General features: G+C 50.2%; 1 protein-coding gene across 13 annotated transcripts in view; it reads right to left on the bottom strand.

Moving 5' to 3' along the window:
- Nucleotides 1-24,969, bottom strand: part of LOC120947747 (trithorax group protein osa) — a 131,370-nt gene that overhangs the window by 14,751 nt on the left and 91,650 nt on the right. For all 13 annotated transcript variants that reach the window (XM_049607705.1, XM_049607702.1, XM_049607710.1 and 10 more), the window contains 3 exons: nt 4,539-4,734; nt 1,762-3,564; nt 1,461-1,645 (listed from right to left, as the gene is read on the bottom strand). In XM_049607705.1, coding sequence (XP_049463662.1) covers nt 1,461-1,645; nt 1,762-3,564; nt 4,539-4,734 — 2,184 coding nt within the window. The remainder of the gene's footprint in view (nt 1-1,460; nt 1,646-1,761; nt 3,565-4,538; nt 4,735-24,969) is intronic.

Here is a 24,969-nt window from a genome sequence, read left to right as displayed (position 1 = left end):
CTCGAAAGAATACGCTACAAGTAATACGCAAAACACAATTGTACTAAAAACAGAAGAAAATAACGAATAATGCGCGCCATAAAACGTTTATGGGAAAACAGAAGGAATACTATAAAACCTGATAGTGTAGCCTGTGTGTGTTAAGTGTTTTATGGTTGGATGTACTATAAAAATGGTAGGTAGGTGTAGTAGCGTTCTTCAACTCACAGCGTGTAGTAGAACGCTTCTACACATGATGTGCTAAAAGGAATGAATTAGAGATACACTTTTTTTCCTACTAGTAAACTCTAATCCATCGTCACACAGTACGGAACCGCGCAATATGCCGAAACGGAGAGGGGGATAATTTTGATTTCGACCTCTTCATAGGGGAAGTGGTGTTTTTTGGGGGGAGTAGTGGAGGTAATAGTACAGAGAGTTGGTTCTATGGTTAAAAGTGGCGCAAAAAAGAAAACCGATTGTACATCTACGTTTCTACTACGACTGGCTACGTTCGACGGACGACGCATCAGCATCGCCGGCGCCGTGCTCGGCACGAGGACGTGTGAACGCGACGGCGACGTATAGGAGGAGTAGGAGTACCAGTACGCAACAAGGGCCGCCGCAGCCGCGGCAGTAGCGGCCGCAGCCGACGACGACGACGACGACGACGTTGAAGTAGCAGAAGATGCCGTAGAAAGCGACGACGTGACCGACGACGACTCTTCTCGGCGCGGTGACGGCAGCACTGGAGTGAGTGGCGGAGCAGCACCAGCACCACCAGCAGCAGTCCCAGCACAGTCGGACTGCACTGTTGAGGAATGATCAAGTAGCTGTCTTGATGCGGGGGATGCTGGATAGGACAGAGGAGATCGATTCGACGCACCAACCGATCGCTGGGGAAAGGGTTGCTGTCGATAGAACATCCGATGGTAAGGATACGAGGGCAGTTGTTGATGACTGGACGGGTCGGACTGTTGGAAAGGGTTGCTATAAAGCGAGGGAAAGCTCCGCCGGTGCGGTGGTGAGTCGAGTCTACTGTGCCCAGGCCGCTGCATAAGCGCAGTAGACAAGCTTCCTACCGGACCGCACAGCTCAGTTAAGGTCGGCGTGGAGGAGGTGTGGGAAGTGAAGTTCGCCAAAAGAGCGCCCTCGATCGACTGATGGTGCTGATGCTGCTGCTGATGCTGCTCGTTCCGTGGAGAGTGCCGAGACGACGGGAGAAATAGCGCTTGCGAGCTGCTGAACGCATTCAGACAACCGTCGACCACGTCGCTGTTGCTACTTTCGCTGCGGCAGAAGTCCTGCTGCTGTTGCTGTAGTGGATGATGTTGCTGTAGCCGTTGCTGCTGTTGATAACTGTTGTTGCAGTTGTTGCTGCGGATGCTTGCGTGGCTGGCGGTGCTGCTGACGGTGGTGATGTTGACAGCAGTGGTGCTGGTGGTGGCGGTGACGATTTCGCCATGCGTTACTATACTCACTGGACTAGCTGGCGTCCGCGGCCAGGACGTGGGGGACGAGTTGAGCTCAAAGTCTTCGTGTGCGTTGTGCGGTCCGGGCGACGCATTCGACGACGACGGCGTGTTGGTGTTCGTCAGATGGCTTTGGTTGTAGTGGTCGTTTTTCCGCGATTTCGGCGTCGAGCACGTGGGATCTTCTCCGGAAGCTGCAAGAGGTGGGGTGGGGTGTGCGAGAAATAGAGAAGGAATGGTCAGCTGCCGCCATTTGTGGTGACTGGTGGTGGTGGTGGTGCGATTTTTGTCCCGGAGGAGCGATACTTGCCTACTGAGGTATTGGATAAGGTGCTCTGCTGACTGGCTTCGTCGAGTGGAGCGCCATCAGGTCCCGTCGTAACGAGTGAGGTAACTGGATGATGATGATGGGGATGATGGTGATGGTGTGGACCTCCACCCGCTCCTCCTCCTGCTCCCGGCCCGCCTGCCGCATTGCCAATACCGTTGTCCTGGCCCGCTCCCGCCAGCAGCCCGTGGTGTGGTGGCTGCGGCGGCACATCGGCACCGGGATGGTGGCCCGGATGCTGGTGGGGCGGCGGCGGTGGCCCATGCGGATGATGGTGGGGTGAGTGGGGAGGCTGCTGCTGCGATTGTTGCGACTGCTGCTGCTGCCCGGGGTGCTGGGGCTGCGACGGAGGCTGCTGCTGCTGCTGTTGCCCGTGCGGCGAAGGCGGATGCCCGCCGTCCTGCTGCGACGGGTGCTGCGGATGTCCGAGGGCGCCACTGCCGCCCGCACCGGACGGTGACTGGTTCGGTGGTGTGCCGGCCGGTGGCGGCGGACCCATGCTGCTCGCGTTCGGTGGCGGCGGCAGCCCCATCGGGGGGCCCATGTGGTGTGGCGGACCCATCGGTGGATGCATTCCGGGCCCGTTGCCGTACCCTTGGCCGGGCGGTGGCGTCGGGCTGGGCGCTCCACTGTACGCGCCCTTGTGCTGAAGGTGCTGCTTCAGGTAGTTGAGCGGCTGGGGCGAACCGCTCTGGGGCGGCGGCTGCTGGGACTGGCCGCCCGGATGGTGCGGGGACTGATGATGCGCCTGATGGTGCGGCTGATGATGTGGTGGCGGTGGCTGATGGTGTTGGGAGTGTTGCTGCTGCTGCTGCTGGGGCGACTGCGGATGTACGCCGCCAGCTCCCGGCGGACCGGGCGGCATTCCCTTGACTTGCCGCGGTCCGCCGGCACCGCCGGGCGTCGGTGGCCCGCCCTGGCCCTGTTGCGATTGCTGTACATGATTATTTACATGGCCCGCGCCGGCTCCACCCGGGCCGCCGGCCTGCTGCGTGTGCGGTGGTCCCCAGGGGCTTGGCGGCTGGTGCGGATACTGGTGCGGAGGGTACTGCGAGTGGGGCGGTGGCGGTGGTCCCCCGGCACCCACGTGGTTCGGCATCCGGTGCTGTCCCGGATAGCCGCCGGGCGGCGGCGGGTGTGGCGGTTGCGGACCCCCGCTGCCGGGCGGACCCTGGGCCGACTGGGTGCCGGGCGGTGGCGGCGGCCCCGGCACCGGTGGCGACGGGCCGTACGCTCCCGGGTATTGCGGACGCGGCGAGTAACTCGCGGGCGAGTGTGGTGAATACTGCTGCGACTGCGGAGGTGGCTGCTGGTGCGGGGGTGGCGGGTAAGGTGACATCTGCTGGCCGGGCCCACCCGGCGGCATGCCTCCTGGGCCACCCGGGCCCATCTTGTACGGGCCACCGTGCATGTGCGGTGGATGGGGCGGTTGCGCCGGGTAGCCTTGGGCGGCCATCGCGGAGGCCGCTGCTGCCGACCCTCCGGCGGCACCTGCCTGCGACGACGGCGGTAACGCTGGGCCGCCCGCGGGAGCGGACGACACTGGCGGAAGTTGTTGCTGCTGTTGCTGGGCGGAAGCCGACGGGGGACGATTAGGCGAGGCTACACGGGCGTGGTGTTCCGGTGTTCCTGGCGGTGGTCCTTGCGTCTGCTGCTGCTGCTGCTGACCGTGCACGAGATTGCTGTTGCTGCCGCCGTGCTGATGGTTCGGTCCTTGCTGTTGCTGGTTTGGCGCTTGCGAGTGACTGCTGGATGGACGAGGAGGCATCGAAATACTTTGTTGGCCTAGAGCGGGACAAAGAAGAGAACAACAAAAAGTCGTTAGAGGAAAGGAAACAAACAATTGTAACTGACATTATGGGTATTGTGCTCTCTCGCTCACACACACTCAACGTATTACAGGGTTTTCCATGGGGTTCTCATAGTTGTGGTACACTTCCTTGACTCTTTCCTATTGGAAATTAACTTCATATGTTGGAAATGGATCTCTATGGCGCCCTTTTTAAACAGGCTCCTAGGAATTTACTATTGGATTTGTCCAACAAGGATGCTATAGAGTCCTATTCCCGTTACATTAAGTTCTTTTCACGTAATAAAGAGTCAATGAAGTGTACCACAGCTATGAGAACTCCTGGAAAAACCCTATAAATAAATGGAACTACTTCATTTCTGAACCAATGATTTTAAAAATGGACAGAGATTCTTTTGAGATTTTCACGTAAATACTAAACTCCTATATCACTCATTATTGGTTGTAATAATCTGCAACGGTCTTTAGCATGTTGCATTAACGCAGGATAATATAAAATAAAATAAAACAAAATTCTCAAATATTTTAACTGCCGTTAAATGCGTTCAAAACAAAAGATAACACATATTAGTCACGAGTCACGGATCACAATGCATTCTTATCACCACACGCAACAGATTGCGACACAATGTGAACTGATTTCACTCACACACACATTTTATCGATGCACGTAATATTACTGATTAGGTGTATTTTAACTTAAAAGCAGAATAAAAAAAAAAGAATCCCACACACACAGCTAATCTATTAATTTCCTATTTTTTCTTCAATTCTTTGCGTCGTAGCACTAGACAAGATAAAATACTTTGTACCGTCGGAGCGAGCGAGTTCCACCAATGTGTGTCATCGATCGCACACCACCGCCGTAAGCAACAAGTGCGTTTTCTTAGATACCATCTCCCCTTCTCTTCCTTCAGCCCCCCTCCCCTCCCCCCTCCACACAACTTACCTACTGCCGGTGACATGGAACGCGACCCGCTACCAGAACCGGTTGGCGACGGCGTTGGCCTCATGCCCTGAGACGACGACGAAGAGGAGGAGTTCGGTGTGCCGGGTGCACCGTGGATGCCCGTTGGTCCTGCAGAATTGCCGGGCCCGCCACTACCTCCCGTCGTGCTGTCATTACTGTTTTGACCCGTCGAATCCTGTGTAACAAAATTAAAAAGAATGAAAAAAAAAATGATTAGTGTATTTTAGATATAATTAGCATCGCATTGCGAAGCCACGGAGCTTTCCCTAAATAGCTAAAAAAGTATTTCCCATAGTGTAGTAATTGTTAGTAGCTAATGTTCACATACAAACAAACCGCCGCCGGTAAACCAGCACGATCCGGTTGCATTGTACCGCCGGGAGGGCGGTGGCCACCGACGGGCGGTCGAAGCAGCAGCTGCTGCTGCTGCTGTCGCCAACGGTAACATTGGCCCAGTCCGGGTAAAGCCGGCCATTGTCAATCCGGAATAGGACGCAGCCGCCGCCGGCGAGGCTGAAACCATCATCGCAAGACGCCACCATTCATCGTACGACGGTGACAAGGAGAAGGAAGCTGATGATGATGTGGAGGACGTTGATGATGATGGCGATGATGGAGGCGCAGAACAGTATGGAGGTCGGTAGTTCATAGTGTCCCCAAAACAATCACAACCAATCCGTGTGGTAGTAGAGTATGGCAATCCTACTATTCTCCCTCCTCTCAACCACACACTACTCTGACAACCAAAAGGGTCCACAACTTTACTAGCAACGCACACAGATGTTCTTCTTCAGATAGCTTCACGACCAAAAACCAAAAAGCACGATAAAAACACAGCACAAGAAACTTTTCTATTTTGTGGTCCTCTCCCTGTGCTCCACTCTGACACTGAATGTAGAGAGAACGGTTGATGTCGTTTTTCCTTTACATTCTCACCACCACCACCTGCACCACAACACTCCAGCGGGAAGAAGAATTTATCCAAATTTGTTGCTTTGTTTGTATGAAGTTTGGTTGGCTTTTTATTCCCCCCTTCACTGCTGCTTTCCAGAAGGACTTTTGCTGGGCCCTCTGTCCTGGTCTTTGGCGGGGAGCAGGGTGTCCTTACGTTTTCCAGACTTCCCTTTTCACAACACGGCCGAGCCTTTTCTGGTCTGTTGCATCAGCTGAAGGAAAGCACAGCAAAACGAAAGCCAGGGCCGCGCGCGAACGCGGTGCCGTATGTGATCGAATTTTTCGCACAAATTCTTCCACCAGCCCCATTTAATCGCCCAAATGTGACTGATTTAATAGCCTTCCGGTGTGCTGGGGCAGCCAGCCTGGCTAGTGAAGCGGTCCGGTGGTGTTGGTGCGCATTATTGCTCCACACGCAGTACTACCACACACACACACACACACTATTGCGCACCACCACTACACACGGCGGCTGGGAGAGCTGTGTGTATTTTGTGTCGGCTGGGACCATCCAGGGATGCAGCAGCAGCAGTAGAATAACACGCGCCACACGCACTTTGGTGGTGAGTTGCAGCATTCCCTTTCCCACATCCAGCTGGGTGGGTGGCTGGACCGCCATCTCCCCCACCCCGCAATGCTGGGGTTTTATTTTGGGAGAGGAAAAAGGATCAAAGAGAAGGAAAAAAAAGACAAATGCTGCCCAGAAATATGCACACCAATAACAGCATGATCAGTGAAAATGCATGATGCTCACATTCTAGTCACCCGTCCTGGAAAACTGACACCCCCCCCCCTCTTCCTTTCGATTATGTTTTCCACCAGCACAATAAGAGAAACACAACGCGCAGTTGACGACCATGGAGGGTCGGCAAAATGAAGCTCGCAAGGTGAGCAATTTAGCAACTATTTTCAAAAACTATTGTTCGTCTTACATGCACAGTACAAAGAGAGGCAGACAATAATTCATAAGAGAGGTGATGTTGTAGAATTTGTCTACAACAACTTGTTAAACAATATCCTTCCCACTTTACGGTATACTTTACGTTTTATACGTTTGATTTGTTTCACAATATCATCAATAATCATCAAGTCAAATGTGTTCTCTCTATCTCTAAACCATTCCTTCTCTCTTGCTCTCTCTCTCTCTCTTTTTACTGTTCGTCAATCAATTTTATTTTAATTTTCCCTATTTTCCCCTTTTTTTTGGGAACTTTGCAGATTGCACGTGCGCAAAAAGGCGAAAAAAGGACACAGGACGCGAACCCGAAACGCTTGTAAACCACCGAATCCCCACATCCACACAAGTGCACATTACACAAGCATAGAGGTGGGGTGGGGGGTCCGAAACGCCAACCGACCCAACAACAACGCACATCTCGCCCCATTCCCACCAAAAAAAAAAAAAAAAGGATAAGCATTTGGGGGAGTGATAATAAAAAGTGCACACTTTACAAAATATACGCTGCGGTGTGGTGGTGGTGGTGGTGTGGCTGTGATAGTACATTTCAAATGACCACGGAAGCATTGCATATGTGTGTGTGTGTGCATGATGGAGTTTGTATACTGCGCATATGTGTGCGTGTGTGTGGAGGAGATGGGTGTGAATAAAAGAAACACTAAAAATAAATAAATGAATAAATGCGCACCAATCCGAAACCCAGCGCCCCCCCCCCCCCCTCAGCCCCACCACCCCCCCTCCAAAAGCCTCAACGCGATGGTGGATGCTGGCACCAAAACGCGTTGTAGGTTGCAGGAGGTAGCGGTATGGCAGAGTAGGGGGAGAGATTGCATCGCATTCAATTAGCCCAGGACACGCGGCAGACGGCATTGGGTTGGTGGTGGTGGTGCTGGTATGCAATTGTGGAAATGAAATTAGAGTGATGCAGCAGCAGCAACAGCAGCAGCAGTGGCTTTTGGCCACACAATCGAGTTTAATATGTGTCCTGCCGGGACCTACCCACACACACTACAACGCCACCACACACCACACAACTACTACACGCACAAGAGAGCTCCAGAGAGAGCGCCCCGCTGTGGGGGGTTGTTGCACAAAATATCAGATGAAAAGTTTCATGTTTTTTTCGTCCTTTTAACTGTGTGTGTGTGTGTGTATGTGTGATGTTTTAATATCCTCCACCACACAACCAACCACACCACCCCACCCCCCTCCCCTCCCCCCTGCGTTGGGGTTGGTTGTTTTTGCCAGATACATACACCATTGTATGTATATATTCTTTAGCAGCCCGGGAAATTGTACACCTTTCCCAGGGATGACCGACCAGACAACTGAGTGATGAAATAAAATTTCTCTATCACCCTCAGCAGCAGCAGCAAAACGTTCTTTCTCTGGCCACTGGCGGGCAAGTGCAGCAAAAGCCAAGTGCAGGGAAAAGCTCCATAAAGCATAATTACAGCCGTCTCGAGAAAAAAAAAACACAATCTTTTCCACTGTTTGTGGTGGATGATTTCGTTCTCAACCTGTTCCACCAACGTTTCAAATTGGAAGAGATAAAAAAAAACATTAAAACGATGCTTCAACAAATGCAGATAATTAAAAAAAAAATAGCTCAAAATGTATTGAAAAGGACTTTACTCGAATTCGAATTCGAAGGGCAACTATAATAGTAATGTGATAAAGTTCTGTCCCCAGCGATCAGTTGGTACAGAGCATGCGAAAAACCTCGCAACCAATAATCGATGACATGGTCAGCACACGCACAAAATAGAACGAAAACTGCATGTATTTAACACATGCACCACACATAGTCGATGTGGTGAGGAGAAGGAGAGATGATGATCCATGTCCCTATGTATGGTGCCCGTCCACCACCAAACAACACACTGGCGCGGCCTCTGTTCGTGTGCCTGAGAGCACCAACCAAAACCAACAAACAGGGAACGGTCGTAGGGGGAGAACACGGAAGCGACGCAGTAGTGTGGTGGGCGGCCGACAGGAACGGAAATATAATTTATTTTTTAATTTTTATCAATTTCCAACGCATATAATTTTCAATATAATTATGCACACAGCATTCGCATTCACCATCGGGGCTTCGGAAAATCACATCCCGCTACCCCGCTACCCAGCGCCGCTATTCGGATGCACTTACCCCCAGTGTTGTGCAACGGTGCGTCGAAATCCTCAACGCACACACACACACACCAGAAGCTGCAGAGTTATGTTGGTGACTCATTTAAGGATTAAAAATGCGATTTTGCTGGATGGCGACGACACTCCATGCCGAACCAGATACAGTTGCTTACATATTCGCTGTAAAGCGAGCAACAATAGTTTAAAATTAACAGGCTAGAGAGTCGCAGCAGCAAACTTCACACTAATCGTAAAACGGCAAATATGCAACAAAAAATAGGGAACACCGAGGACGATGAAGCAAGAATTGGTGACGGGTTTTCCACAGCACAGCAAGCATTCAAGCATATTGCGGACACAACACTATTGTCGGCTAGGGACACCAGGAAGAGACGCGTTGGTTGTTTCACCCGCGGGCATAATGATGACCAGCAGAGTGCGCGCTGCTGTTGGATGATGATTTTAGGGCAGATTCTACTCTCTCTCTCTCTTTCTCTTTCTCTCTCGCTATCTCAGATAAAATATGCCAGAGCTGAACAAACAGAAAAAAAGGAAACGGTGGGTTTGTGCGCGGTTTTCGTGCTAGATTATTGATTGATTTATGAGGTTTGGCTGCAATGGTGTGGTCGCGCGATGCTGACGGAGAAAAAAGCGGAATTTGGTTGTAGATATATTTTACTCACATATAAAAAAAACCCAAGCGAGATAACAAAATAAGCGAGCAAATTCGATCGACAACAGATGCACGAAATGTCCCTTAAATGATGCACACACGTACAATTTGGTACCGTCGTTGGAAGTCGCCTTGCAATGTAAATTATATGGGGTTAAAACTATTTTTATCCAGTTCCTTTGCCACATCAATAATACTTTCCCAGCCAGCATCACCCCACGAGAAAACCGGCAAAATCCTTTAAATGATTCGCAGTAAAGCTTAGCACATGTTTACGAATCGATCAAGACCATACGATCGAACAGCACCACACACTTCCATTAACAGACAACAGAGACATATACGGAAGGGAGAAGGTGAGTTGTGTAATCGAATTCCAGGCAAATAAAACTCATACTTCAACAGAGCGCGATAGAAAACTATGCTTTACTTGATAAACGAAGCAAAAAGGATTGGGTAAAGGGAGCCGGTAAGGTACCACTCGTCCTTTCCGCTCCCCATTGCAATCTCACTGATTGAACCCTCTCACTGCTCTGACTTTCTTACGGACATTTTTCATTTTTAATTTCATATAAATCCTTCCAAGGAATGGAGTGATGGTTCGGCGCACCGGATAGAACCATCCAACAGCTCCATTTGGAGTGGGAGAAACGGCATGTCAATTTATTTGCCCACCCTCACACTCGTACGGTCTCTGATGCTGGGCGCTTCTGTGCCGTCTGATAGGGCCGCTTTTCTTTGCCAAAGCAATATCCTTGCCCAGCGATGGGTAGGGGAAGGAAAAGTGTTGGAGCTACATTTCACCATCAGTCCCCCCCCTTTTACACTTTATACCTTCTTCCCGTTCGTCCGGACATCATCTCCTTAATTATACCCGGCATATCGAATGGAGCGCCGGGCGCAAAAAGGGAAAACAACGAACCGTACCCATACAACAGCAGCCAGCAGCATGGCAAAGCACAATCTATCTTTCTTGGAAAACTCGTCCCTGGGACTGGGAACAACATCGACATCGAGGACACGATGTGCGCGGCAAGGATCTTTCACGCGCACACAACAATATCGATCAGTGTTGATACCTTGGCCAGTGTTGTTTCGCCCTGCACCCGAGAGCACGTCCCCGGGGCTAACCCTCTCTCTCTCTCTCATTCGCATTGTGGCGCTGCCACAATCTGCCACTGATTGGGAAGTTCATTGGAGGACTTGAGGTACGTGGGGTTGTGTGTCCAGTGTGGCGTTGTTTGACTTTGGCAAGAAAGAGTGTTGTGTAAACTCGAACCGCAAATCAAACGACGGAGCGGCTATTAAACATTGAAGAAAGGGACCCGTCGAAAATGCAATGTGAAGAAAATAGGGAACTTGTGCACTTGTATTCTTGCTTCAACGAAGATGACTTCTGAATGAATTTGCCATGACGTCAAGCAATGGTATGCAAAAACTAATATTTACACAGCTGCATAAGTTCTGATAATAGCATCATATCATAACAATAGCAAATAATTTACATGTTATTCGTGATATCGAGGGGAATTCGAGAAAAAAATTCTTTACAAAAATCCTCAAACCACGTTTTCACTCTTCCCGATAGTGCCCCTGGCAGTCGTATATGATTCATGGGGCCAGCCGTTCTAGGGCAGTAGAGGAGAATTCATTGATAACTTTACTGCTGAGCTTCACTGAACTGCATGGTTTCTGCATCCAGTCATCGACCTGGCGGAGTCGAATGAAAAAGAACAACAACCCCCCAGCACAAAAAAACGACACAAAACTAAACCGTACCTCCTACTTGCAGATGCACACACCGAACCGATGCATTCCTGCATGCACCCAACTGCATCATCACACACAGCCCCAGCCTCGTGTGGTGTTTGAACATATGGCTCTCGCTCCTCGGCTATACCACCTAGCCCACAAGCCGACAGCAACTAAACCCTTGCCGCGTACCACACACACACACACACACACACACACACACACACACACACACACACAACAGACAAGACCGACCCCCGTCCTCCTTGCTGCTCTTTCAAGGTCACACAGCGCACACAAGGCACGCGCGCGCGCCTTCAGTGGGTCGCGCCGATGAACCACCCCACCAATCGCCGGGGGAAGCCACCGGAGTGCTGCGCGGCGTTTGTTGAAGGTTGAGAGGTTTTATTATTCCGTTTTTCTTCTGCGTTGCCCTTTTTTTTATGCTGCTGTTATGTCAGTTTATTTTTCTTCCTCTTCTGCCGCGACCCAAACCTTCGGCGGAATTCCGTTATCGGGGGGACGCGTGAGCGCATACAAACACATAGAAGATGATGATATTTTCGCCGGCCGTGGGTACACCATCGTAAATGCATCTCTCCACCCGATTTCTCACTCCCTGCTCTCGTACCACCTTCCAGCCCCCCACACACAGGGGCCGCCACCCGATCTCCACACTCTGTAGATTAAGGTCATCGTTCGCTCGATGCTCTCAATATGTAGAGCAGAGCGAGTGCGCGCATAGGAGAAGCACCGGAGGGCAGCACCACCGGCACACATAAGGAACACACGGTGGGGATTACAATAATTGCATAATAGAGGGCATCGAACGACGGATGGACTTTATGGATGGAGCGAGCTGCGGTGCCATGTTGCGCTGTTCCGTTTCCTGAAAGGGAAGTGGGGTAAGTGGGGCCACCCGCGCCGGGTGGCGATGGTTTTCATTTGAGTGTACGCGTACGTACTTTCCACTGTGGACCACTCGATGTGTCACCGTATCTCATTTCTTGAAACGCGCACGCTGATGATGTTCATCGCATTCCGTGTACAAACAGAAAAAAAACACGCTGCTTTTGCGCGGAACCCGAACCGAAGTGGATGTTGAGGGATGCAATCCTGCCCTCCTTCTCCAACACCTCCTTCTCCTCCGGCCACTTTCAAACGGCCACACCAAAGCAAACGACACGATAATTGAAGTGACGTCAATTAATGTCACCAAACGTTGTCTAGAGTGAACTGCTCGTCCTCCAGTTCGCTTATCATCTCCCGCGTGTCCCGCCCGGAACCGTACGGCGGTGTTGGGATGGGGATGAGAATACTAACAACGCGGGGCCGTCGTCGTTAGAGACGCTCTGGGTGCGCGCACATGCAATAAAATTCGCAACTCTACACACACGACGAGGGTGAGGGGTTTGGACGAGCAAAGCCGCCGGACGGTTCTCTCCACCACATCAACCCTCATCATCATCATCATCATCATGATCGGGGCAACGTTATGGTCGTGCCGTGGTCGTATCCCGCTACACTAACAATGCAGCAACATTGTGCGGTTATGGTCAAACATAAACCAAACCCTCACACTTTGTACATTTGCCATCACCACCACCACCACACAACCACTTGGAGCGGCCATTCTACCAATTGCAAAAGTAACATTAGTCGGATGGAGTGGAGCTGACGGTGAATAGTAACAACCACAACAGCACACAGGAGAGACCGTGTCCACAGCACACGGGAGGGTACCGCGCTTGTCATAAACGCATTAAATTGCAACGAAAGTCATCATCGTCATCGGCGTCATCGTCCCGCCGTCGCTGGGCCAGGCAGCAGCAGCAGCGGAACATACAGCGCGCGTGTGTTGGGCAAAAGAAACCGGCGCCCGTATTAACCTTGGCACGGTCGGCCGTGTTGTTGTTGGGTGTCTCCTTCTCTACTCTTCCCTCCTTCTCTGTGTCGCACAAAAGAGACAGGGGGGGGGCCCGCGTGTACATCGTTAAACTAACGAACCGACGAGTTGAGTCAACTGGGCACATCGATGGTAAACTTTGTATGTTTATTTTGCCCCCTTTTTTCCCGCGAGAGTTTTTCGTCGTTCTACACCCGCCACCTGGGAGGGGTCTATCCTCTTACTCACATCGGGCTTCCTCTTTCGTTACAATGTGTGTGTGTGTGTGTGCGTGTCTGTATTGCTGCTGATCAAACGTACAAATTTCAACAATCAAAAGCTGAACTTTATTCCACCCCCAAAGAGAGCGTCGTGTGTCCTGTCGCCCAACTCCGTTTATTGGGGGGTTACGGTTCTACGCTAAGTGTACGTTTGACGATTGACGTCTTGAGGTACCGGCTTTTAGCCGCATCAATCAATGCGGAGAGTTTCTTGCGATTGCTTCGGTAAAAAGGGACACACACAAAACGATACTGTTCGGCGATGGGATGTTAGGAGAAAAGCCGCATCAAAAAGCCGGCGATGAAACTGGCGCCACATTAGCCTTTTTTATCACATACACGTTAATCAACGCAACCCTCTTCTTTTCAAACCTATATCCGCTCGCTAGCGCGATCGTGTCTAGACACTTTTGCTCTGACAATGCTTCTAACATTGCCCCAAAGATTGGTAGAATTCGTAATGGCATTGGCTTAGGTTTTTAAAAGGCACAATAGAGCACATCTAAAGATCGATAAGCCATCTCAACAAAAAAAATTGAGAAATCACAAAGCAAGAATTTTTCGACCAAACAACAATACAGCCAGCAAAAGAGAGACCTGTGTTTGAAGACGTCGTCAATTGAATTACACCACTAACCCGATTTTCTCATTTCCTAACTCGAACGCATTTTTTGCACCAACCAACTGGCGGTTGGGATAGTTGGGTGGTTTGCTGAGCTGCTGAAGTCAGTGAACCATAACGAAAAACAGTACGAGCCGGGGCGCTGTATCAACAGAGACCGGACCGAGAACCGAACGGGAACAAGAGCTGACGAAAGAGTGTGGAACGCCCAATGCATCCAACTCAACTGGCTGCGAAATCTCAAACAGCACACGGGATGACTTACAAAAGCGCTAAACTCTGTGAGCTTCCCCAGTGCTGTCCCAAAGCGCGCTGGCTGGAAATGGAAAAGACAGATAAACAGATGCGAAAAAGGCTTCCAGAGGGCTTCCTTTGTGGATGTTCCTAGCCGTGTATGGCCGTCTCTAGTAGTGTTTGATATCCCCCTCTTTCTCTGTCTCTACGCCAAAGAGCTATAAATGAGGATTGCGAGGTTCCCGCCACCGTCTTCTTGGGTGTGTGGGAAGGACCGACTAATCTAATGGCAAAGAGGACGACAGACGGGCCATCCCCGTATCACAACGGCAGCGAAATTATTCCAGTGACTCATTCCGTTCCGTCGTCTGCTGCTCTATTCCAAATTGCCATCAAACACAATTGCCCGAGCAACGGCCGCCTCCGCCGTGGTCTCGTGGTCTTGGGTCTCTGTGAAGATAGAATCTGGGAAAGCTATGCTCGCTAACAGAATAAATAATAGCTCGACACCAAAGGGAGAACCCATGCCGGCTGGGTGGATGGATGGATGGGGTTTGTGCTATAGCGCTCGCTAGCTTTAGCAGTTCAGCTTTTCCCAAAGGGTCGTCGCTTCAACGCGGCACCAACGCAACAGCCAAGGGCAAAGCCAACCCATTCCGTCCCCGCGTGGTTTGGGAGGGTGAGTGCTCCGTATAATCTTGTGTGTCGTCCTCCTCTGCTAAATTGCTGGCCGCCGCGCTATTCTCTCGCTCTCTAGGCACACTCGCTCGCTCGACCGCGTGCGTGTCTCTATATCCCCGATTTCTGCGATTATATTTCTTCCCAGAAATGGTATACTACTGTACTGGGCCAACCAAAACGCGCCTCTTTCCTTTCCCCCATGCACAGGCAGTCTCACACAAAGAACCCTGCTTAAAAACTCAGTGGCTCTGTTCCATTCTCGAGTAGAAGTCGCCCCAAACTTCTCTGGCAGGCGGTGGAGAGTGGTAGTATAAGCCGGCGGTGGTGATGCCCATGGTGTACAAAAACTCCTCAGAAAGTCGGAACCGGAGACGGGGCAATGTCGACAAACGGATGGACGGAGTATCACGACGAAGACGGCGAGAACCTCACAAAACACCGTCGGGCGGCAGAAGGCATATACAGGGACTCGACGGGAATGTGCTCACATAACCATCTTATCCGCTGCTGCCGCACTCGATCTCTCTTTCTCTCGCTTGCCACCACAGCGGTGTGTCTCCATACATCATCATTCCAAAGAAACACACGATTGAGTGAGTTCAGGTCTCTTGCGGTGAATGTCGTCGTCGTCGTTGCTGTCGACGTAGCTCTCCACTTCCCATCACCCAGCGCGCAGCGCACCAGAATACGATGACAAACGCACGCAAGAGAGAGAGAATAGGACGCGAGGACGACGACGAGGGTACTCCCCTCTCCTTGCTGCCAGGCCCCACTGGGTGCCCTGGTGCTTGTTGTTCGCCTAACGACGTACATCCCTCCCCCCTTATCACCCCTGCTCGAAGCCCCTAACCTTTCCCAGCGCCACCAACAAGCACCACGCTATTGGCACAGAGCTCTCAGGGCCACACCACACAGCGCAGCGACGTGTTCAAGCTCTCGTCGTAGTCGGGCCGGTATCAGCTCCGGCACAGAGAGCACACCGACAGCATCGAAAATCCATCCTCACGGCAACGGCACGGCACATCGAAATAAAGCGTTGTGCTGTTGCTGCTTTTGCTGTTGCCTCTGCTGCGGTGTGCTGTCGGGTGGTGATGGTGGTGGTCGGAGCCGCCGTGTGCGCCATCATGCCATATCAGCGTAGCCAAAAGCCGGGACGACGACGGACGACATAGCACACTGCTGGTGCTGCGCTGCTGCTGCTGCTGCGAGGAGTGTAGTAAAGTGTGTTTTCGACCCGGACCCGACCGACCGGAGCGAGCGCGCGATACGCCTCCTGTGTGCTGCTCTGTGTGTGCCGCGTGCTTTGGTGCGGCTTTAGGTCGTCCGTCCCGTCACACCGAGCAGTGCACACCGAGCGCACCGGCACACTCGGCAACGGTTCGTTTGCTTCGATGGTCAAAATTTGTCCGACGCGGGCAGAGTTGGTTTATTAGGCGTGCACAAGAAAACGCACAACAGAAGGGAATGTGTTGCATTCGGTTTAATGTGAAAAGCGTTCAATAATTTACAACTAACAGTAATTTCTGTCAGACAGTTGTAAAACATTGCAGTTTGAAATGCTAAATTGTTCAACTCACTAAATTATTTTATACAGCGACATTCATCAAGACTATATCGCAAAAAAACATGCCAGTCAGCAACTGAACGCATCACTCGAAAGAAACAACATGTATAACCCATAACAACACAATTTTGACCGAAACGTGCGCGCACCATATTCCACCGTGCCTCGACGGTCGGTGTGTTGCTGTGCATCCCAAATGCCCGGACGACGCTTTCGGTGCGCGCACTGTGCTGTTTGTGCTCTGTGTGGCACGGCCATCCATTCGTACACCCGTCCCGGGGTGTCGATGTTCGTTCTCGATGTGTTTTTTTCCCCCTTGATATCCCGGGGTATATACCAGTTCGAGTTAGTCAAGTCAAACGACACAGGGTCGAGCGATAGGGAGAGAGAGAGAGAAAGCGATGTGAGAGGGTACACACAACGAAGGGGAGCCAGAGCAGCGCAGCTGTGGTCGGAGCTGCTGCTGCTGCTGCTGCTGTTGCTCTACTGCTGCTCTACTGCTGCTCGGTGCTGACGCTGTGCTTGTGCTGTTATAGCACCAGACACACACACACACACACACACACACACAGCACGAGAGTGCTAAAACGCGCCATGTCCGTATCACGTCGTTGCGGTGGTTCATTCGAGCAGAGCAGCCCAAGCTCTTACCAGCAATAACAACGCAGAGGCAGGCGCGGCGGGCGGACAGGCGCATCAGCAGCGCACAAAAGCATTAACTCGGTAGAGAAGAATCTTCATCACCCCCTTGTCCCGCGCTACACAAACCGTTTCCCTATCTACATTGGGTCCACACAAACAGCAAAAAACGGGGACGATGGCACACACAAGCTATTCGCATTTGCCCATTCCGGCCGTACCATCACATTTCTCATACCCTCCCCCCCCTACACCCTCTACTCCTTCACCACCAGAGGCAGCGCACTCTCGACCACGTTTTCTCTGTATAGAGGAGAGTGTTGTGGCGCGCACATGCTTCGCTGACGATGTTCGGCGATGCGCTGCTGATGTCGCATCGCACAACTGTGACAGCACACACAACTGACACAAAAATTTTAACGCACTCTCTCTCTGACACTGGGGGTCCCCGAGCTAACCCACCAGCAGCACCACACATCGCCCGGATCCGAAGGAGGGAAAAAAGCACACACGCAACAAAATAAACGTAGAACCACACACCGGCACCACCACACCTCATGGAATAAAAATAACGAGAGGGCCAACTTTATTTTCATATCGGCCCCGGCGGCGGCACACACAGCTCGCAGCGAAGGCAGGGCGGCGCGCCCCGTAATTTTTGCTGAGAATGGTGCATGCACCATCAATAATACGCACCCCCAAGGAAGGGCGAGGGGGAAGATATGGGTTGGAAAAGCAGAAAACCCACAATAAATTGCGCGATCTTGCAAGAGCAACGCCAGAGCCAGAAATCTTTTCACAGTGTTTTCGGACGGTGTGTTCTTCGATTCCAGCAGATATTCGATTTTATCCTCTGCCATGAGTTTGAAATGACAACAAAGCAGATAAGCGGTTGCTGCTAGAGCACTTAGCAGATCGCATACGATTGGCCAAACACGCCACCACTCACCTGTCGTGATGTCACCGAGCGAAAAAAGCACACAAAGCTATTAACGCAAGCACGAAGGAAATGCAAAGAGGCGACGGAAATTCATTTAGCACGTGTGTGGTGGGGTGGGTGCGTCGTGGAGGGTTAATTTCGATCAAAAAATGATAACGAACCACACCAAAACCGTTGATTGTTGCTGCTAAAAACCGGTAATTGGATTGCAGTAGAGCAAATTGGCGAAGAATTCATTAGAAAGGTGGAATTACTGCCCAATTTTTGTGTTTTATTTCTTCGGTACGAGTACGAGAAATCATTCGTTCATTCATACAAAAGATTCGTTCCTTATAAAATGCACACCCATACATACAAACGATTCATTGCTCATTCGTGATATGCAGTACCTTTCACTCTCGCAGCAAGTGCCATTTCCCGCTCGCGTTATCTGAGGGGTTGAAAAGACTTCCTCCGCTATATCGCACTGGCGAACGGGCGAACCGGGAAAGGCAAAACATATTCCCGCCAAAAAACGTTCCCAACAATTGACCCAGGCTTTACGTTACCTACGACGCCGGTTCACGTGCCTTTTCAGTGGTATTGGGATTGGTTGGAAACGAGAAAACGGCCGAGAATTAAAAAGTGGAACAAGCATTTGTACGAATAGGAGGCGATGGAAAAAAGAAGATTCTCACTCTACACGGGGCGGCGACACATGTGTGTATGTGTGATGTTTTGCAGCCGAAAGAGTTGTGTGGGATTGAGCGGCGGCGACGTCGGCAACACTCGAAAGAGCATAATAAAATAAACAACCAAAGGCTGTCCAGCTTCCACCTGTACCACCCGACGTCCTGCACTACACAGCAGCGCCTGATGGAGAACCTGATACATAGACGAGGCCTAAACAGCTACAGTGCAGCAACAAAAGCGTATCAGATGATGATGAGATGGGGAGAAGGTATCAAAGAAACAATGATTTGCTTCCCCCAAAAAAGTAATTCCTTCCCGCCGGTGGAGACGACGCGCCAAAGTCACGCGCATTGGCTATAATGTATAGGGGAAAGCGGGGCAAAATGGGCATGTTAAGCAGTTTACTGAATATTCCATTGAATATGCCACAAAACACAATTATTCATGCATTATTGTATGCCTCCACTATTTATCTATGGATTAAAATTGCCACATAGAATGAAAACAACTTAAAATCATGAAAACAGTGTAAAATAAAAGTTGATGTTTTACGAGAAGCTATTTTGACACGCGGGGTAAAATGGGCATAGCCCTGGGGCAAAATGGGCATATGTAAACAAACTGTGAAACGTCAAAACACTGGGGTAAAATGGGCCACAACAACTGCGCTTAGGTAATGGTCTATGCTTTTGCGCACCGTTTCGTGAATTGTATTTTCGTTCTATCTTTTGTTTTGCTGGTCAGGAAAGCCCTTAAAATTCTTCCAAAAATATGTTATCAAAATTAAAACAGTTTTTACACGTTTAAATCTACAAAATCGATTCTTTTGAAGCTGTGTCTGTTATCGTTATTGAGGCGACAAATATAACACCATAGCCTCACCAAACGCCATTTGTCAAAAGTATCTGCCCATTTTGCCCCAAGCGTAACTGCCCATTTTGCCCCACGTGAAGCATTTTTGTATTTTATGTTATATTAGTAAAAATACGCATTCGATCGCCTTGCTTTCTTCAGACAAATTGTATAGAAATATCATATCTTTAATAATATATAATGTAAAACTTCAACGCATCCCTGTGACACTGGGTTAAGCTTATTTTCGAAGTGACAAAAATTACATCAATATGCTACTAAACCTTATTTTGCACTTTTCTTGGTTATTTTTTGTGTTAGCGTTATGAAACTTACATGGTGTTCATAAAACACTCTAATGAATACATTTTGAGCATTGGAAAGTAGCTTTGTAGTCAAATAATGCTTAAATAGAGGGTGCCCATTTTGCCCCACATGCCCATTTTGCCCCGCTTTCCCCTAACAGTCTACAGAGCCGCACGCGGCACGCGCCCACAATCCGTTCGCATGTCAAGGGCAATACGCTGTAGGAGCTATATTTTCAAGGGCTACTTTTGCCGATTACAAACACACGCACACACGAATATGAAAACGCTCCAGAACCCAGGAAACCGGTCCCCTCCCGGCTTGTCAAAATCCAAAATCACTCTCACACACACACTCGGGGGCGGCAAGGTATACATTTTCCCGCTCAATTCAAAACACACATTCTCCATCCTTTCAAAAGCCCTCCGCCTTGCCCTCTTTCTAACGACCCCCCCCCCCCCCCCCCCCCCCGTAACTTGGCTTCCCTTTTCTTTGCCGCAAGTGCGACGGAGGAACACACACACACACACGGCCACGTGGTGGTGGGCCGGTTCATGTTTTGGCTTTGGTGCGCCGGCGATAATAACGATGCTAGAAACGAACGATGCGGAGAGTAGCATTATTGTGACTACTTGCATCGAGTCATCATGCACGCAGACTGAAACATACACACACACACACACAGAGACACGGTGGTGCCAACATTTCACGTGCGTTGCTGCTGTATTGCTAAGGCATAGATGAGAGTCGCTGTATCTTTCATATCACTCTCAACAGAGTTGAAAAGCGTGACCAAAGGCCGGAGTTGTAAAAGCACGAGGTTTTGTAAAGGTACTCCCCTTGGTGGCGAGCATAACCGTACAAATATGAAAGGGGGGGGGGGAGAGTTGGTTGTTTACGGCGAGCGAATCTCCTCTTCCGACGAAACGATATCGTCTGTCGTCTGTCGATCTGCGCCTGTGGTATGGCGCGAAACTAACGCCGCGCGCGTACCGGACAAATCAGCCGCCCAACCTTAACAGCGACGATGGCGACAGGTTGGTTGGTGGTTGCGTGAAGGTACTTTTATTCACGTTTGTTACCAAGTAAAAGGAAAAGCGTTCCGGGTAGAAAGTGAAACGCTCTTGGGAAATGAGGCAAGAGAGCAATGGTTCATGTTCGCCTTTGTGTATGATATATGTTCAAGGTTCGTTAAACAGTGCATGTTAAGGCAAACGTGGCACACCAGCATTGTTTACGGGTATGAGCGCATCAAACCACAATGACTGATGGGAAAGATACACATACACACACACTACGACGCTCATTTGCTCACACCGTCTAAACGTAAAACATGTGCGAGCCCCCCCTCTTCGTCGTTGCATTCAATTGCGATAAAAAAACAAAACAAAGCCAACAATAGCAACACACACACACACCGACACACATACACTGTGCTGTAATCATGTTGAGAAAGGTTAAGAGCAGCCAGAAGAATAAAAACAAACCCCCAACGCGCGCAAGAGACCGCCAACCATCCCCCTTTCCAAACACCGCGCGGTTCCGTTCACATCCAAAAGTAAGGCAGCGCAAGCACGTGAAAAAGGGATCAGCGCGTAAGCGTGGAGAACGGAGAGCGTGGGAACAGACAGAGGGTGGGGGGAAGGGTCATGGTGCTGTCGGTTCGGTTGGGGTGAGGGGGTTGTGCACACCAGCGGCTGCCAAGCAAAACCCCGGCCCGAACGATCGACCGACCAAAACACACCACACACAACCGGCATTTTAACGTCGCCGCGTCGTCCCATATCTCTGCCCGTATGTATGCGTGTACGTGTGTGCGCTGATGAGATGGGAGTCGGTCTTCAATAATAACAGGCAATAGCAATATCAACAGCAGCAGCAGCACGGTCGAGTTGCAAGCAAAAAAGCCGTCGTCACGGAGGAAATATAAACAAAACGCTTTACACACACACACACACGCACATAGCCCTTTGAGCGCGCCAATATCGCTGAAGGGGATTTCAGTACGCAGATAGATGCCCAGCCCGTCGTCGGTTAGTAGCCGGCGGCTCCACACAATCCATCCGTACTGCGCTCTCACGGCCACGTGGGCAATCAGTACACTCGCAATCTGGCAGGGAATTGGTGATGTCTAACTATATCGACCGTACGAACGACACATCTCGCCAAACAACCGTCAGTGGTCAATGGGTAGAGCCTGTAAATGGTCCACACCTAAGGCGTATCACGCTATTCTGTGGAGATATCATTGGACACCACCATCCATCATCATTATTGGAATTGGAGTCTATAGAAACCTCGTGTATTATAGCTTATGAAGCCTCAAATAGACCAAGCCGCATCAGTAGTGCTTTTGCAGCGCTACGCAAAGCTGTTCAGCATTTTACTGAAGTTCATTTTGAATCATTTCTTGCCTTAAGTAGGACTTTTTTTTCATTTTCACAGCACAGAAAACGTGACACAAACCTTATCTAAACAAACCCCAATTCCCAGAACCTCGGAGACTATTGCCGTATCTTTCCAAACGACCAGCAGCTAAGCAACCATCGTTTTCTTGGTAAAATCAAAGGATCAAACAGACATTCACTATAGAACCATCTTTTTCCAGGAGTCTTCTACAGTAAAAATAGGTTAGAAACACCACCAAACACCACATGCGCTAAACTAAAAGCCTTCTCCCTTAAAGGACGTGAATAGCTACAGCACAGCCCTTTTTTGCCCTACTTGCACACATCAATAAACTTCCAACAACTTCTATTCCGCCAGATTACGGAACGCTAAAGCATCATGTATAGGTTGATTTTAATCATTCATCAGTGCAAGCTGCTATTGCCAGCACTTGCCGGTGGTGGTGGTAGTACTAAGGGACAGCACGGCAGAAATGTAAGCAATTAAAACAACGCAGAAACATGTCTTCGCACACGCATGTACGCACCAACCGACACAAGACGACGTAGCACACACACACACGCGTACGGTAGCGCGCACAATTTATGCTTAGAGCATTTGGCCCATTTAGAAATTCCTTGCAATGGTGCGATAATCTGCTTCTTCAACCAAGGCGTAGAGTGAAGCAGGACAACCCCCCCCCCCCCCTCCACACCCAAGATAGTAGTGGAGGTAGCGCACGCAGCAAGAGGGGGAAAATTATACTCGTCGTCCTGGCCGGTTTTGCCATGCGCTTTTTCACTTTGCTAGGAGCTGCGGCAAACAACACAGGAAGTTTCGGAAGGCGTGAGACATATCCCGGGAATGGGGAACGAACGGTAATAGCACCGGCACTGGCAGCAGACAGACACACATGGCAAGTAGGCAAAAGGCTACAGCTGAACACAGTCCCCAGAGCTCATGGGGCATGGAGACGTGCTGCAAAAACTTCTACCCCTGGATGGGGCTCCAAACCAACACAGACACACACACGCTTGCCAGGAAAAAGCAAGGAAAATGCCAACAACCACAATAATCTACTACAGAGAGAGAGAGAAAGAGGGCACAGCACAAGACGACGGCGAGAGTTGCCGGCTGTGGTGCAATAAAACGGAAAACCCGACAAAAAGAACGGTTTTCCTGTGTAGGCGGCAGAGGGGACGCACAAATACAGCACACAGTGGAACGGAAAAGTCGTCCTTCTTCATGGGGAAAACGAAGCCACAATCATATCACACAGAGCCGACGAGGACGACGACGCCGTTTTGCACAGTGTAGCATCTCATCCGTAGCAAGTGTAGCAGAGAGGTGGCTGGTGCGCGTACGTTAGGGACGAAGTGCGAGGACGAAATGTGCCTACATTCTACGTTTTTCGATCCAGCGGATCCCACAGCTGCACCAAGTCGTCGTGGCAAGAACATTGGGAATAGGTTACCTTTTCCGAGGACATAAATTGGGAATAGGTTACACTCAGTATGTACAGCATTTGGCGTATTTGAAGAAGATTTCACAAACTTCTTATTGAAACGTAAATCCTATTTTTCCACACACACACAAAAACTAAGCAAATCTTAAAACATACATGATGTCTAGATGATGTCTATGTTAAAAGCATTATATTCAAGTATATCTCTATCCTAAGATAGTGCAAAAAAAACCCAAAATATATCTTCTGGTAGTAGTCTTCAAGGCATAACACGAACAACACACAACCCACTGTGCCGGAGCCATCGGGAGCACCAGACAGACACACACGCAGAGCACTTACTCGCACAGTGTGTTTCTTTCATTCCGAGAGCACACACATCGAGCAGAAAAAGCAGCAACATCAGCCCATTTGCAAAAAAGGGGCCTGGTGTATTATGGGCGCCGTCGCCAAGCAAGTGCAAACCCAAAGGAACTCAACCGTTTCATGGGTCGTTGGTAAAAGCGGAACGTATGCAAGTGGGAGAGGTTTGCGAAAGACTCTTCCTTTACCGTGGTGATGGTGCTCTGGATTCAGGCCCAAAGAAGGAGCATAGTAGGAGTTTTCCTGCTTGGAGACACCGGGGGTCGGACGTCACCATCCGGGAGTTGCTTTGATTCGGAAGCGCTCTACCAACTCCTTCTTGGACACGTTATGCGTCCATTTTGCGTTAGTGGTCTCGGGCACAGTGCACAGCGTTGAAGCAGTGACACAACATTGAGAACTCACCATGGCAGGATCTAACACATACATCCTAGGTCCTTAATCGAGTGCCTTAAGAGACCAAATGGCGCAAGAAAACCCTCACTTGCTGATGTCTTGTCCGTGATGCAACTCTATATCAGGTTTTGATTGGCTTTAAAACACATTATTAGGAGATGAATTCCACTTAATATTCCTCACTACAGTCGGTTGAGTCGTTCGCCAAACTCAAATCAAATATAGCAAAACGTTTGAGGGGCGCTTCACAGAACAAGCAGCACCATACCAATAAAGCGAGACTGAAGAATCATAGCATATCACACGGACATCAGCAGCGGTTGCTAAAAAAAACAAAACAAAACAACAACCCACCAAAAAAAACAAACAAACCAGACATTGATCTGATGGCACAGTTATTCTCACACGACGACAGCGGAATATAAAGCAATGCACACATAAAACATCCACGACCTACGGCAAGCTAGCTGCAATCCGCCGACTCGGGTAGACGACGACGACGACGACGAGGTGATGGTGGTTGGAAACACCCCTCCTTGAGGGAGGAGATCAGTGCTTGGGGAAAGGGAAGATGAGGATAGCAGAAACAGATGGTAATAGTACGTGGCGAAGTGTATGTGTATGTGAATGCGCGGGAAACCCCAAACAAACC

This window comes from Anopheles coluzzii, chromosome 2, assembly GCF_943734685.1.
Source record: "Anopheles coluzzii chromosome 2, AcolN3, whole genome shotgun sequence".
Lineage (NCBI taxonomy): Eukaryota > Metazoa > Arthropoda > Insecta > Diptera > Culicidae > Anopheles > Anopheles coluzzii.
Note: the sequence above shows the minus strand (reverse complement) of the source record. Positions and strands in the feature narration are given on the sequence as shown.